We start from the raw sequence: 18,317 nt of genomic DNA, 5'->3' as shown, positions 1-18,317 counted from the left end.
TTGGCTGTGTGAGACGAGGTACTCACTGGTGGACTTGACAGTCTGAGACGAGGCAGTCACTGGTGGACGTGACTGTGTGAGACAAGATAGTCACTAGTGGACTTGACTGTGTGAGACGAGGTAGTCATTGGTGGTTGTGACTATGTGAGACGATATGGTCACTAGTGGTTGTGACTGTGTGAGACGACGTGAACACTTGTGGTTGTGACTGTGTGAGACGAGGTAGTCACTGGTGGTTGTGACTGTGTGAGACGAGGTGGTCACTGGTGGTTGTGACTGTGAGACGGGGTAGTCACTGGTAGACATGACTGTGTCAGACGACGTAGTCACTTGTTTACTTGAATGTGTGAGACGAGGTAGTCATTGGAGGTTGTGACTGTATGAGATGAGGCAGTCACCGGTGGTCTTGACTCTGTGAGGCGAGGTACTCACTTGTGAACTTGACGGTGTGAGTCGAGGTAGTCACTGGTGGACGTTACTGTGTAAGACGAGGTAGTCACTGGTGGACGTGACTGTGTGAGACGAGGTAGTCACTGGCGGAAATGAAGGTGTGAGACGAGGTGATCAGTGGTGGTTTTGACTGTGTGAGATGAGGTGGTCACTTGTGGTTGCGACTGTATGAGACGAGGTAGTCACTGGTGGTTGTGACTGTGTGAGACGAGGTAGTCATTGGTGGACGTGACTGTGTGAGACGAGGTAGTCACTGGTGGACTTGGCTTTTAGAAACGAGGTTGTCACTGTTGGACGTGACTGTGTGAGACGAGGTAGTCACTGGTGGACTTGACTGTGTGAGACGAGGTAGTCACTGGTGGATATGAAGGTGTGAGACGAGGTGGCCAGTGGTGGTTTTGACTGTGAGTGACGAGGTATTCACTGGTGGTTTTGGCTGTGTGAGATGAGGTGGTCACTTGAGGTTGTGACTGTATCAAACGAGGTAGTCTTTGGTGGTTGTGACTGTATGAGATGAGGTAGTCACCGGTGGTCTTGACTCTGTGAGGCGAGGTACTCACTTGTGGACTTGACGGTGTGAGTCGAGGTAGTCACTGGTGGACGTGACTGTGTAAGACGAGGTAGTCACTGGTGGACGTCACTGTGTGAGACGAGGTAGTCACTGGTGGTTGTGACTGTGTGAGACGAGGTAGTCACTGGTGGACTTGACTGTGAGAAACGAGGTTGTCACTGTTGGACGTGACTGTGTGAGACGAGGTAGTCACTGGTGGACTTGACTGTGTGAGACGAGGTAGTCACTGGTGGATATGAAAGTGTGAGACTACGTGGCCAGTGGTGGTTTTGACAGTGAGAGACGAGGTATTCACTGGTGGTTTTGACTGTGTGAGATGAGGTGGTCACTTGTTGTTGTGACTGTATCAGACGAGGTAGTCATTGGTGGTTGTGACGATGTGAGACGATGTGGTCACTGGTGGTTGTGACTGTGTGAGAAGTGGTAGTAACTGTTGATTGTGACTGTGTGAGAAAGGTGGTCACTGGTGGTTGTGACTGTGTGAGACGAGGCGGTCACTGGTTTTTGTGATTGAGTGAGACGAGGTGGTCACTGGTGGACTTGACTATGAGAGACGAGGTGGACACTGGTGGTTGTGACTGTGTGAGACGAGGTAGTCACTAGTGGTTGTGACTGTGTGAGACGAGGTAGTCACTTGTGGACTTGATTGTGTGAGACGAGGTGGACACTGGTGGTTGTGACTGTGTGAGACGAGGTGGACACTGGTGGACTTGACTGTGTGAGACGAGGTGGTCGCTGGTGGTTGTGACTGTGTGAGACGAGGTAGTCACTAGTGGTTGTGACTGTGTGAGACGAGGTAGTCACTTGTGGACTTGATTGTGTGAGACGAGGTGGACACTGGTGGTTGTGACTGTGTGAGACGAGGCAGTCACTAGTGGTTTTGACTGTGTGAGATGAGGTGGTCACTTGTGGCTGTGACTGTATGAGACGAGGTAGCCACTGGTGGTTGTGACTTCGTGGGACGAGGTAGTCATTGGTGGACTTGAATGTGTGAATAGAAGTAATCACTGGTGGACTTGATTGTGTGAGGCGGGGTAGCCACTGGTGGTTGTGACTGTGTGAGACGAGGTAGTCACTGGTGGACTTGACTGTGTGAGACGAGGTAGTCACTGTATTGTCCTCTTCGCTTTCGGGCTGAGTGGACGCACTGCGCAAACAGCTCCTGCTTTCTCTGGTGCGCAACTTCCTGTTTTCACCAAGATGGCTGCCAGCTACCGCAGGAGGAGCAACACCGTGTGTGTTGACCTTGTTAAAGGGGCAATTTACCCTACGAATGCCCCTGTTTTATTACCAACGATTATTCGGGACACGTTTGGCATTGAAGTTGAAGAATTGCACGGAGTAGCACTTAATGGATCATCACGAATCTTCATAAATTTCTGCACAGTGGAGGCATATGAAAGGACGGTGACTCAGTACCAGGAGAAGAACATCACCGTATCGTCTGGTCTGGAGGTACGCCTGCGAGATGCCTCAAAATACTACACCTGGGTGAGGATCCGCAACGTTCCTTTCGAGGCAGACGATGTGGATATCCGAGAGACATTTCAAAGATATGGTGAGGTGCATGGTATAACTTTGGTTCGATGGACAGAGGGAATCTATGAAGGGTTGCCGGCTGGATCTTACACCGTCAAGATGTCTTTAAGAAGACCTATTCCATCGTATGTTGTCCTGGAGGATTTTAGGACACAGCTGTACGTGACCTACGCGGGACAACGAAAGACGTGTCGCCTGTGCGGCGCTTTTGACCACATGGCGGCCGGATGTGGTAAAGCAGCAGCGCCGCGGCCTTGGGAACGGCAAGTAGACACAGAGTCTCAGGCGGAACCTCTGCCGAAGTCTTTGAGTGCAGCAGGCAAAGGTAATTGGGCGGATGAAGTGGAGGGCGAGTTAGAGAATTGTGTGACACTACCAGTGGCTTCGGATGCTCCCCCGCAAGCGGGCCCGGGAGTTGAGCAGCAGCCTGTGGGGGTGGGAGAGACCGGTGATCCACAGGAGTTATCTACGCCCCTACAGGAGATGATTAAGTCTTTCCTGGACGTGCCTGCGGAGGAGAACCCAACTACAAACAGGAGAATTCTGATGGTTGAGAAGGACTTGATTGAGCAGATTCCAGAGCCTCTGGGGTCAGAGCCTGGCATGTTGCAGTTGCTACAGGTGGAAGCTGAGGTGCACAAGGGCAATGGAAATACTGATATGGAAATTGAGGGCACATCTAGAAAGAGGGCTGGAGGCTCGTCAGATGAGGATGTTATAACACCAGCTCATCGTACAGGGAAGAAGACGTGGGCAGGAGTGATTAAGAAGGGGCAGGGTAGTGCACAGGGGGGGGAGGGGGTACAGGTGGGAAAGAGTGCACGGGAAAAGACAGAAGCAGCAAAGAGTGGAACAGACAGGACACAGAGACATAGAGGAAAGCCACCCTTTCTGAATCTTTAAGTGTCTAACGATAAACGTGAATGGCCTTAGAGCTGACGGTAAACGAGTATGGTTGGAGGATGTTTTGCGGCGTTTTAACATTGATGTGTGTTTTATTCAAGAACACAATTTCAAGTATGGCAGAGAGTTGAGGCTGAACGGTTTTAGGATGTATCTTGGTAGTTCAGGGAAATTAAAGGGTGGGGTGGCAGTGGCAGTGAGGGAGTCCAGCCCATTCCACGTGCTCAAGTGGGAAGAGGGAGGGGAGGGGAGGGTGGTGAGGGTGGAAGGGATATGGGGTGAGATTAGAGTATGTTTTCTGGGGATATATATGCCGGCAGATAGTAACATACGGGTAAAGGTGCATTTTGTAAGGGAGGTTTTGCTTTTCTACATGCGGGGTTTACCAATGGTTTCTATAATAGGTGGGGATTGGAATTGTGTAATCAGGAATAAGGATGTGGAGCCGAGAGGGGCAGGGTGTGTACTTGGAGTATTGAGGGATTTGTTGAGGGATGCAGGGGTTTATGACATAGTCAGGGGCGATGGGTGGAAAGTAGAGCACACGTTTATGCGGAGGGGTTATGCTGCCAGGTTGGATCGTGTATATATAACTCGAGATATAACAGTAGAACGTGTAACGACGATAGATTTAGGTTTTTCGGACCATCGTGCCGTTTTGGCAGAGATGGCATGGGAAGGGATGGTTCGTAGGTATGTGGGTTATTGGAAAATGAATGTGAGGCTACTTCAGGGAGAGGGGGAGGGGTTGTTTTTTAGGGAATGGTGGAAGCAACTATGGGAGGCTCGCAACGAAGAGGAGGATGTCTTGGAATGGTGGGAGAAGCACGCTAAATTGCAGATTAGGGAGTATTACCAGCATAGAGGAAGGGATGAGGCGAGGTGGAGGTATGGGTTACAGAAATATTTAGAGGGGCAGCTAAATGATTGTTATGAAGGGGGAGGGGGGGCTAGACATGGAGAAATAGAGGTTTTAAGGGGAAGATTGAGGGATATACAAAATTCTCGTTTTGATGCGATACGTGTGAGGGAAGGTTTAGAGGAGGTTCTATGGGGTGACAAACCGTCAGGATGTGTTTTGAGGAGATTTAGGAATAGGCAACAGATGACCACGATTATGGGATTAGAGGTGTGTAAAGGGGTGGGGGGATATAGGGTGGGGCAGGTACTTAGTACCACGGATGGAATGAGCAATTATGCTGATTATTGGTTTAGGGAGAATTTTAAGCAGAGGGAGGGAGGAGAGAGGGAGGGAGAGATTCTGGGAGAAGGAATTCGAGGTATTTTAGGGGAGGAGGAGAGTGCGGTAATAGAGGGTACGATCAGTGAGGAGGAGGTGGAGGAGGCGATAATGGGCTTGAGTAGGGGAAAAGCGCCGGGCATTGATGGAATTCCTAATGATTTCTATATTACACATTGGGATTGTATGAAGGAATGTCTGGTCCGGTTGTTTAACTGTATGAAGGAAAGGGGAGTGTTGGGGGAATCGCAGGGCACGGGGGTAGTAGTTTTGGTCTATAAGGGAGGGGGGGGGAAGACCTTGGGAGCTTTTAGGGCGATCTCCCTCATGTGTGCAGATTATAAAGTTTTTGCGAAGGTTTTAGGTAACCGTATGAAAAAGGTGCTTGACCGAGTCCTACATAGAGGACAGTGTGGGATTCCAGGTCGAAGTATGCGTGAGGGGCATGGAAGAATTAAGGATTTTGTGGAGGGTAGACAACGGGGGGGGATCTTGGGGATTGATTGGGAGCAGGTTTATGACAGTGTAGATAGACATATGTTGTGGTGTATTTTAAAAAAACAGGGTTTTGGTGATGAGATTGTGCGCTGGGCGACTACTTTGTATACGCCTGCAACGGTCAGGGTACAGGTTAATGGAAAGTTAGGGTTGCCGGTGCAGATGGGGATGGGTTTGCGACAGGGTTGCCCCTTGTCTCAAATCCTCTTTGCATGCATGCAGGACCCTTTTTATAGACTTATAGAGGAAGGAGTGTGGGAACAGGGAAAGGTGGGTCCTGGGAGATGTGGTATTGTGGGGTATGTGGATGACACCACAGTTTTGGTAGGAGGGGAAATAGGATTGGGGAATGTGGGACGTATAATAGAGATTTTTGGTGGGGCGACAGGGATGAGGGTTAATGGAGCAAAGTCAAAGTTATTAGAAGTAGGCACGTGGGTGGGGGGAGGGTTGGGGGAACAGTATGGGTGGAACATAGTGGATAGAATTAAGATATGTGGGGTTGTGTATATGGCGGACGCTGGGGAGGCACAGAGAATAAATTCCAAGGAAGTAGTGAGTAGAGCGATGGGTAGGATGCACGGGTGGAGGGCTGGGGATGTAACATTACAGCAGAGGGTGGTGGTAGTAAATACACTTGTGTACAGTAAAGTGTGGGGCGTGGCAGAAATATATCCCCTGAGGTCGTGTGATATTCAGGAACTGGAGAGGGTGGTTTTGAGGTATGTGTGGGGTTATGGGAAGCCATGGCTACGGAAGGAGGTGGTGATGATGGGCGTGCGGCAGGGTGGGCTGGGTCTTATACCTTTGGACACACGAGTGAAGGCAGTGTATGTGAAGCAGCGATACTTGAGGGTGGGAGGGGAGAGGGGTAGAAGGGTGGGAGAGGTCATGAAGGATGTGCAAAAATGGTGGAAGGGAAAGGCACTACTGGAGTGTGAAGATATGGTGCGAAATTTGTTGGCAGTAAGGGAAGCAAGAAAAGTAAGGGTAAGTAGGCTTGGGAGGACAGGTTGGCAGGGTACAGTGATACAGGGAGTAGCTACATACCCAATGTATGATTGGAGGGGCATTTGGGAAGACTTTCGGAAGATCAGATTAAAGCCAAGGGTTCGTGAAGTGGTTTATAGATTCTTTATGGGAATTTTAGCTAAAAGGTCAGTGCTATATAGAATGGGTTATGTAGGTGCTGGCACTTGTTTGCATTGTGAGGAAGAGGAGACGGCTTTTCATGCCATATATTTTTGTGAAAACTTGGGTTTAGTAAGGGCATGGTTAGCGAGAGTTCTGGGCTATAGTGGCAGGAGGGGGAGAAACATATCGACTTTGAGGGCTTTGCATTTTGATGTGGGAGGGGTTTCCAAGGACATTCGGAGGGCAGTGATGTATGTTGTGGCAGATTTTTTGTATGTGTCTTGGTGCATGCGGGAGGTGGGGGGTGAATGTAGGGTGCGGAAGCTTGCGGCGAGTGTGTATCGTACAGTATGCAGAAATAGGCTACTATATGGGAGGTTGTGGGTAAATAGTTTTCCCTTGGGTTATCGTAATCTGTCGGTAGGTGTAATGTTAGGGTTGGGTGTAGTTTAGAGCTGGATTGGGCTGGTTCTCCCTAAACTGGCATTCTTGTTTTTTTTTGAGACTAGTGGAGGATGGAAGGTGGAATAAAAGTGTGTGGTAGTGGAGCATATGGGTGTAAAGTCGTTAGGAATAAGGGGGGGCGTAGGGGGGGGTGGACTGGTGACATTTGGTTAAGAGACAGGGGTTTTATGACTTTCGACGTCAGGTACGAACTTGAGCATGGAAGGGAACGTGAGTTTGTGTTTTTTTTTTAATTCAGATAGCATGGGGTCAGGGGATGGCAGGGGGTGGCTTTCTGAAGTGTCTTTTGCCAGGTTGGTTTTGTTAATGATTGAGGTAGTACTGCCCGGTACATGTTTTATTAGGAGCCATAAGTTATATTGTGTAACTTAGTGCGTGACAGAGTAAGTCTGATATTGCTCTGGAACATTGTTAATAAATATATATATCTTGTTGAACATAATACATAAAAAAATGGGAATATGTATTAGTGAGAAAATAAAAAAGTATCTGGAGTTGTAAGGAGGATAGAAGTTATTTGTAGTGTAGATGTAAATTTTTTATTGTCTCAGGACTTGAATATGTTAATTTTTTTTAGTCAATGTAAATGTGAAAGTTTATTATTAATAATAATATTGATGTGTCAGAATGGTGAAAATGTCTAATAAGCTCAGACGGTGAAGATGGGGTTCTCCTTTTGATACTAAATGTGTATTTTGCGTTGAAATGTAATTTATAAGTAGGTTCAAATTTACTTAGTACGTCTTTTAGTTATTCTGTAATAGTATGTTGGTGTGATCATGTAATTATTAGTTATTTCTTCTTATGTATCCTTTGCTGCGCCAGAAGTGTGGCACTCAGTCAGTCCAGCAAAGGAGGTGGGGTAGGGATTGCTATATAAAATTCAAAAGTATAATAGGATGCAATAGAAATAGTGTTAAAAAAAATGTGAAGGTAATGTTCTTGAAATGTAATCTGCTTGTTTTTTGTCCTATTGTCTTATGTATGGTTTTAAATAACATATATGTACAAGTTCTTAAGTGTTATGTAACACTTCATTAAATATCTAAGTTAGTACTGATAGTTCTGGTATACTTACCGTTATTATTATGTAATGTACGTCGTAAGTGACAATATTATGGTTAGGAAGCCTCGAGTGTAAGGCTTTTTGGGGATGGTCAAGGTGGTGTTTAGTGGTGCACTGTATATAACAGACACATGTAAAGTAGGATGGTTGGGTTAGAAGGTTCACTGGACCTCGTGTATTATCATGATGTCAGAGTTACCATATATGGGAAATGTTTAGTTCAGGTATAAGGATGCATGTTTGCATGGTAATTATATGGGGTACTGTGATTATGAATTATATGGTGTACTGTGATTATGAATTATATTTTGGATACCTGTTTGTTAAGGGATTGTGGTCTTCTATATATTTATTCTTTTATGTTGTAATACAACGTTTTAAATAAAATATAAAAAAAAAAAGTCACTGGTGAATATGAAGGTGTGAGACGAGATGGTCAGTGGTGGTTTTGACTGTGAGAGACGAGGTATTCACTGGTGGTTTTGACTGTGTGAGATGAGGTGGTCACTTGTGGTTGTGACTGTATCAGACGAGGAAGTCTTTGGTGGTTGTGACGATGTGAGAGGATGCGGTCACTGGTGGTTGTGACTATGTGAGAAGAGGTAGTCACTGTTGATTGTGACTGCGTGAGACAAGGTGGTCACTGGTTTTTGTGACTGAGTGAGACTAGGAGGTCACTGGTGGACTTGACTGCGTAAGCCGAGGTAGTTACTGGTGGACGTGACTGTGTGATACTAGGTGGTCACGGGTGGTTGTGACTTTGTGAAACGAGGTGGTCATTGGTATTTGTGACTGTGTGAGACGAGGCAGTCACTGGTGGTTGTGATTGTGTGAGTCGAGGTAGTCACTGATAAACGTGACTGAGTGAAACGAGGTAGTAATTGGTGATTGTGACGAAGTGAGACAAGTTAATCACTTGTGGTTGTGACTGTGTAAGAAGAGGTAGTCACTGGTGGTTGTGACTGTGTGAAACAAGGTCCTCACTTGTGGTTGTGACTGTGTGAGACGAGGTAGTCAGTGATGGACTTGACGGTGTGAGACGAGGTATTCTTTGGTGGTTGTGACTGTGTGAAACAAGGTGCTCACTTGTGGTTGTGACTGTGTGAGACGAGGTAGTCAGTGATGGACTTGACGGTGTGAGACGAGGTATTCTTTGGTGGTTGTGACTGTGTGAGAAGAGGTAGTCACTGGTGGACTTGACGGTGTGAGACGAGGTAGTCACTGGTGGATATGAATGTGTGAGACGAGGTGGCCAGTGGTGGTTGTGACTGTGTGAGACGAGGTGGTCACTGGTGGTTGTGACTGTGTGAGACGAGGTAGTCACTGGTGGTTGTGACTGTGTGAGACGAGGTGGTCACTGGTGGTTGTGACTGTGTGAGACGAGGTAGTCACTGGTGGTTGTGACTGTGTGAGACGAGGTAGTCACTGGTGGTTGTGACTGTGTGAGACGAGGTGGTCACTGGTGGTCACTGCTTTGTCATTTTCGTATTGTCGCTGGGCTTCCTTCCATATCTGTGCATATTTATTTCTGGCTCATATAGTACTCTCGTTTTTCTGGGTCCTTGACCTTGTATACTTCTATTCCCTAGCGCACTAAGTTTTCGCCTCTCTTCGCCTTTTTAGTGAACCAAGGGCTTGTCCTAGCCTTCTCATTATTTCTGTTACCCCTCTTCTTTCTTGCATGTTGTTATCAAAAAATTTACTGATTTTAATGGTTATTCTCTCTCCCACTGAACCACATGTAGAAAGCTCCTCATGTCTGTGTAGTCACCCCTTTTGTAGTTCGGTTTCATTCGTCCTGCCCTTCCAGCTTCCCTCTCCACTTGTAACTCTACTATACATTCGAAGCTTTGGACCACGTGATCACTAGCTCCGACGGGCCTTTCATATGTGATGTTCTCAATATCTGAGCTACATAAGGTGGGTGCAGGCTTCAGTCTTGCTGGATCGTCCTCTCCTCTCTCCCGTGATAATGCATGAGGTTTCCCAGTACCACCTCCATCTATTGTCTATAGTACTAATAATTCTAGACTTTAATGTTTGTATCGGTGACACCTCCCCTCTAACTCAGAATTATGCATTACCATTTTTAAAAATTATCCAACGAAATGTCACCAATAACTCTAATAGCCTATTCTTGGAGAGAAAGTTAGCTTAGGTTATTGTTTTGTACTGGTAAATTGACATGTTAAACTACTTGTTATGTAGGTGATTGACCATAACCCAAATTGAAAGTTAAACGTTGTCTGTTGTGCCACCCTGCCATACAGTAGTCAATCATAAGGAACTAAAGATCAAACATTGTCATTAAATGTAACTAAAAATAAATTTATATAACATAAGAAATGGATTTGAAAGGTGCTTGTGTGACGGGCGGGTCCAGTGTGACGTGGACCAGTGTGACGTGGACCAGTGTGCGTCTTGGTATTAATCAATCTTTATGTTTCGCTGCATTCAAAGTATTCCTGTTACAGTAGCTATAGTCTCCTATCTGCCAACCATTGTTATTTCACAAGTAAAATTAGGGAACATTTAAATCGTTGACACAGAAAGAGAAAGAGGTTAAATATTAAATCACTTATTTTCTCTGAGAAGGACATATGGTGGTATGGATGACTCTGGGATAATTTCATTCTTCTCCCGGTTTGGTGTACTAGTACAACGAGCAGTATTTTATATTATTGTACCCATGAACAAGTGGTATTGATCAATAACAGCACTGTGACTAGTCCCGTGGATTAAGGCGTCATGAGTTTTCGCTCATCATGAGGCAGGCCAAAGCAGCACGGGTTCGACTCCTTGACTAGTCGCAGTGTTGTTATTAATGAATGAACTTGTTCATGGGTACAATAACATACTTCCCTATATATAATATATATATATATATATATATATATATATATATATATATATATATATATATATATATATATATATATATATATATATATGCAATAAGATCACAGTAAACAGGTGATTTCAAAATATGCAAAACAACCACTCTGAAAGAATAGAGAAATTCCAAGCGCTTTCGTGACTACTCACATTATCAAGGAACTATGAAAGTGAAGCATCCAAGGAAGCTATATAAGGGGTCCAGCCAGCACCTCACTATCAGATCTCACAACGGTTAAACACGTGACGTGCGGCGAGCCAACTTGGATAGGTCCCTTGCACAACTCACCCCCAAGCTATTCTACCCAAGAAAATTTAAAAATTATTTGTCCAGTGTATTATTAAATTCTTCCCAAATTCTATTAATTATAAATGGATCTAATTTATATAAACCAAAGGAAATATTCATATTATTGTCAAAACTGCTTTTTATGAAACAAGATTCAATTATATTCCTGTCGACCATGGACTTGCTTAATACTACTTTCTCAACTTTTTGAAAATCAATTGGATGGTTAAAATCTCTTACATGAATAAATAGAACATTGGAATCTTGTCCAGTTCTAATGCTATATTTATGTTGTTTTAATCTTAGTTCGAGATTTTTACCATCTTGACCGCAATAAACTTTATCGCAAATTTTACAAGGAATCTTATAAACACATCCATCAGCATTTTGGGGGGAATTCTTTATCAAAAGTTTTTTACTGTATCAAGATTTTTGAATACAACTTTAATATTAAAAGTCTTAAGAAGAGAAGGCATATCAACCAAGTTTTCATGGTAAGGGAGAACCAACATATTTTTAGTAGAATAAGGCTGGTTGCCCCTTTTTGGATTATAAAAAGTGCTTCTAGCAACTTTAAAAGATTTATCAATTACATTTCTTGGGTATTTTAAATCATTACCTATTTCATAAATTTTGGATATTTCCTCATCTATGAACTCAGGACTACAAATTCGTAAAGCTCTCAAAAACATTGATGAGAAAACAGACAGTTTGACTCTATCTTGATGCGAGGAATAATAGTGGACATAGGAACAGTTATTTGTAGGTTATCTGTAAATTTTAAATTTGAATTTATTATTACCCTTAATAATTAAAACATCTAGAAAAGGCAATGAATTATTTTCTTCAAACTCAACAGTAAAGTTTATAGAATGGGCTAAGCTATTTAATTTTCCAAGAAAATGGTGTATATCTACATTTTTGGGCATAAGACACAAAATATCAACATATATATATATATATATATATATATATATATATATATATATATATATATATATATATATATATATATATATATATATATATATATATATATATATATCTTTCTTTCACCCCACCGAGGCAGGGTGGCCCAAAAGGAAAAAAAGAAAGTTTCTCCTTTTACATTTAGTAATATATACAGGAGAAGGGGGTTGCTAGCCCCTTGCTCCCGGCATTTTAGTCGCCTCCTACAAAATCATGGCTTATGGAGGAAGAATTCTGTTCCACTTTCCCATGGAGGTAAGAGGAAATAAACAAGAACAAGAACTAGTAAGAAAATAGAAGAAAACCCAGAGGGGTGTGTACATATATACATGTATATGCTTGTACATGTATGCGTAGTGTGACCTAAGTGTAAGAAGAAGTAGCAAGACGTACCTGAAATCTTGCATGTTTACGAGACAGGAAAATGGACACCAGCAATCCTACCATCATGTAAAACAATTACAGGCTTTCGTTTTACACTCACTTGGCAGGACGGTAGTACCTCCCTGGGTGGTTGCTGTCTACCAACCTACTACCTAATATATATAAATATATATATATATATATATATATATATATATATATATATATATATATATATATATATATATATATATATATATATATATATATATATATATATTGTCGAAAAATTAAAATTTGTTTATACAACAATTTTGCAAAAATCATCATTCTGAACCTAACGAAAAAAATATATTTAATTGTGTTTGTATATTATTAAATTATTTTAAACTTATCTAAAATATATTTACTTGGAATAGACTAAATTAAATTATTAGGTAAGTTTTCTAAGCCTCTTTTGGCATAAACTTTTTTATTTTTTTATTAACATAAATGAAAAAAATATCTCTAAACGTATGAGAGAAAATTTTAGAAAGACTTAATTTTAAATGAGTTCTTGGTAGTTAAAGTATGCATAGTCTAACAGTTCCATCATATTTTTTGAGTTGAATAAAAACAAAACGTAGCTTCAAATTAAAGGTATTCTGTAACACATCAAAGTTATGCTTCACCTGCTTAGATATAACTGATGTATGATGATTACGGATATGTTATCCATCATAATACTTTCCTTACATTATATTCGGTAATCTTTTCTAATAATTTTTGTTTATATAATACTGGATATAATATTTGAAATTTAATTGATTCACGTATTCGTTCATAAATCTATTTCTATGTAGATGGACAAAAAGAACCGGCAGTTAATTTTGTCAGTCACCATTGTCGTTAATAGCTGCGCTAATTCATGGAGGAAAATAACCTTCACTCCTGTTTACTACGTCTAAGTTGCCTTATATTATATCTGGCCAGGAGAGACTGTCCAGGAATTTTTTTCCTGCAACTGAACAAGCTGATTGATAAAAATTATACGCTGTAACACATCACTGACACGCTAGTATACATCAATGACATGCTAGTATACATCGCTGATACGCTAGTATGCATCACTGACATGCTAATATACATCACTGACACGCTAGTATACATCACTGATACGCTAGTACACATCACTGACACGCTAGTATACATCACTAACACGCTTGTATATATCACTGACATGCTAGTATGCATCACTAACACGCTTGTATGCATCACTGACACGCTAGTATACATCACTGACACGCTAGAATACATCACTGATACGCTAGTATACATCACTGACACGCTAGTATACATCAAGGACACGCTAGTATACATCACTGACACGCTAGTATATATCACTAACACGCTTGTATACATCACTGACATGCTAGTATACATCACTGACATACTAGTATGCATCACTAACACGCTTGTATACATCACTGACATGCTAGTATGCATCACTAACACGCTTATATACATCGCTGACACGCTAGTATACATCGCTGACACGCTAGTATACATCACTGACACGCTAGTATACATCACTGACATGCTAGTATGCATCACTAACACGCTTGTATACATCACTGACACTCTAGTATGCATCACTAACACGCTTATATACATCGCTGACACGCTTATATACATCGCTGACACGCTAGTATACATCACTGACACTCTAGTATACATCACGGACACGCTAGTATACATCACTGACATGCTAGCATGCATCACTAACACTCTAGTATACATCACTGACACGCTAGTATACATCACTGACACGCTAGTATACATCACTAACATGTTAGTATACATCACTGACACGCTAGTATACATCACTGACACGCTAGTATACATCACTAACATGTTAGTATACATCACTGACACGCTAGTATACATCACTGACACGCTAGTATACATCACTAACATGTTAGTATACATCACTGACACGCTAGTATACATCACTGACACGCTAGTATACATCACTAACACTCTAGTATACATCACTGACACGCTAGTATACATCACTGACACGCTAGTATACATCACTAACATGTTAGTATACATCACGGACACGCTAGTATACATCACTGACATGCTAGCATGCATCACTAACACTCTAGTATACATCACTGACACGCTAGTATACATCACTGACACGCTAGTATACATCACTAACATGTTAGTATACATCACTGTCATGCTAGTATACATCACTGACACGCTAGTATACATCACTAACATGTTAGTATACATCACTGACACGCTAGTATACATCACTGACACGCTAGTATACATCACTAACATGTTAGTATACATCACTGTCATGCTAGTATACATCACTGACACGCTAGTATACATCACTAACATGTTAGTATACATCACTGACACGCTAGTATACATCACTAACATGTTAGTATACATCACTGTCATGCTAGTATACATCACTGACACGCTAGTATACATCACTAACATGTTAGTATACATCACTGACATACTAGTATACATCACTGACACGCTAGTATACATCACTAACATGTTAGTATACATCACTGTCATGCTAGTATACATCACTGACATGCTAGCATGCATCACTAACACTCTAGTATACATCACTGACACGCTAGTATACATCACTGACACGCTAGTATACATCACTAACATGTTAGTATACATCACTGTCATGCTAGTATACATCACTGACACGCTAGTATACATCACTAACATGTTAGTATACATCACTGTCATGCTAGTATACATCACTGACACGCTAGTATACATCACTAACATGTTAGTATACATCACTGACACGCTAGTATACATCACTAACATGTTAGTATACATCACTAACATGTTAGTATACATCACTGTCATGCTAGTATACATCACTGACACGCTAGTATACATCACGGACACGCTAGTATACATCACTAACATGTTAGTATACATCACTGTCATGCTAGTATACATCACTGACATGCTAGCATGCATCACTAACACTCTAGTATACATCACTGACACGCTAGTATACATCACTAACACGCTAGTATACATCACTAACATGTTAGTATACATCACTGACATACTAGTATACATCACTAACATGTTAGTATACATCACTAACATGTTAGTATACATCACTGTCATGCTAGTATACATCACTGACACGCTAGTATACATCACTAACATGTTAGTATACATCACTGTCATGCTAGTATACATCACTGACACGCTAGTATACATCACTAACATGTTAGTATACATCACTGACACGCTAGTATACATCACTGACACGCTAGTATACATCACTAACATGTTAGTATACATCACTGTCATGCTAGTATACATCACTGACACGCTAGTATACATCACTAACATGTTAGTATACATCACTGACACGCTAGTATACATCACTAACATGTTAGTATACATCACTGTCATGCTAGTATACATCAATGACACGCTAGTATACATCACTAACATGTTAGTATACATCACTGTCATGCTAGTATACATCACTGACACGCTAGTATACATCACTAACACGCTAGTATACATCACTGTCATGCTAGTATACATCACTGACACGCTAGTATACATCACTGTCATGCTAGTATACATCACTGACACGCTAGTATACATCACTGTCATGCTAGTATACATCACTGACACGCTAGTATACATCACTAACATGTTAGTATACATCACTGACACGCTAGTATACATCACTGACACGCTAGTATACATCACTGACACGCTAGTATACATCACTAACATGTTAGTATACATCACTGTCATGCTAGTATACATCACTGTCATGCTAGTATACATCACTAACATGTTAGTATACATCACTGTCATGCTAGTATACATCACTGTCATGCTAGTATACATCACTAACATGTTAGTATACATCACTGTCATGCTAGTATACATCACTGTCATGCTAGTATACATCACTGACATGCTAGTATACATCACTGACATGATAGTATACATCACTGACACGCTAGTATACATCACTGTCATGCTAGTATACATCACTGACACGCTAGTATACATCACTGTCATGCTAGTATACATCACTGTCATGCTAGTATACATCACTGACATGCTAGTATACATCACTGACACGCTAGTATACATCACTGTCATGCTAGTATACATCACTGACATGCTAGTATACATCACTGACACGCTAGTATACATCACTGTCATGCTAGTATACATCACTGACACGCTAGTATACATCACTGTCATGCTAGTATACATCACTGACATGCTAGTATACATCACTGACACGCTAGTATACATCACTGTCATGCTAGTATACATCACTGACACGCTAGTATACATCACTGTCATGCTAGTATACATCACTGACACGCTAGTATACATCACTGTCATGCTAGTATACATCACTGTCATGCTAGTATACATCACTGACACGCTAGTATACATCACTGTCATGCTAGTATACATCACTGTCATGCTAGTATACATCACTGACACTCTAGTACACAGCATTTATATGTTGGTACACTCGACGTACGCCCTAGTTTTTATCACTAACACGTTAATCTGCAATATGTGCTTACTGCAACATTCCTTGTAGACGTTCACAGCAAACACGTAGGTACGTACGTTGTACGCGCTGGTATACATAGTATACATGCTGGTACATGCAACGTTCAGGCTGGTACAAACAACATACAGGCTGGTACATACACATATGCCGATTCACAGCAAACACGCCGGTACATACATTGTAAGCGCTGGTATACATAGTATACATGCTGGTACACACTATGTACGTACAGGACTGCCGACACACACTACACAAGCTGATACACAGCATCGTTGGTACACAATACTCACGCTGGTACATACACTATAACGATCGCACAGATACACGCAGTGTACACACTGGTACACATTACGTATATGTTGATACACGCAACGTACATGCAAGTTTTTCACGCAGATTGATGCAGGAGGCAGTGAGACGATCAGTCGTGATGCGTGACCAGCCGATGGCTCCCGGGGAGTGGACGGTGTACTGGGTGGAGTATGTCATCCGTCACCGAGGTGCTCCTCATCTCCGCTCACCCTTCTTTACCATGCACTGGTATGTGTTATTATGCCTAGACATGTGCATGACTCACAATGAACAAGTAAATGTTACAATACCATTAAACGCGTTACCATGACATGTTATATGTTACCGTGTCTTCGGATGTGTTACTAATGTCCTTGTTGATGGTATCATGCCCTCATGAGTATTACCATATTGTTGTAATTGTTATCATGTTATGCTAAGTGGTACTATGCTCAATTATATATTTCCGTGCTCTCGTAAGTGTTACAACGCGGTCGTAAGTTTTTACCAAGAAATGTTGTCACGATGCTCTGAAAAAACAAGGACAAAACGGACATAAGTCACAATGTTTGACTTTACTGGGTATCATAGGTTCATTTCTCTTTAATTTACCTAATAAAATAATTGTACATAAAATAAAAATAATGTGAACCATATAAATACACTCAACTTCTTATCGTTAATTGTAAATGTCACCGCGGATGGTTGGCCTTATTATTGCCCGCTAAGTATCACTATGCTTTGGTAAGTAGCACTGTGCTCGGTTAAGTGACACTATGCTCTGCTAAGTGTTACTATGTCCTAATATGTTTTATTATGCCATGCTCAGTGTCACTATGCTCTGGTGTCACGAAACAGTGGAAAGTGTCACAATGTTCATTAAAGAAGCGTAACACACCCTAAACAAACAAAAATAAAAGAGTGAAATAATTAAATTCTAATACTATATATATATATATATATATATATATATATATATATATATATATATATATATATATATATATATATATATATATATATATATAT

General features: G+C 41.7%; 1 protein-coding gene across 1 annotated transcript in view; it reads left to right on the top strand.

The window, feature by feature from the left end:
• LOC128685992 (UDP-glycosyltransferase UGT5-like) overlaps positions 1–18,317 on the top strand; it is a 265,203-nt gene that overhangs the window by 223,969 nt on the left and 22,917 nt on the right. Inside the window, 1 exon segment of the mRNA XM_070083438.1 lies at positions 17,394–17,537. Coding sequence (XP_069939539.1) covers positions 17,394–17,537 — 144 coding nt within the window.

The sequence above is a fragment of the Cherax quadricarinatus genome, chromosome 9 (genome assembly GCF_038502225.1).
Source record: "Cherax quadricarinatus isolate ZL_2023a chromosome 9, ASM3850222v1, whole genome shotgun sequence".
Taxonomy (NCBI): Eukaryota; Metazoa; Arthropoda; class Malacostraca; order Decapoda; family Parastacidae; genus Cherax; species Cherax quadricarinatus.
The sequence above is the reverse complement of the archived record's forward strand: the minus strand, read 5'-3'. Positions and strand labels throughout refer to the sequence as shown.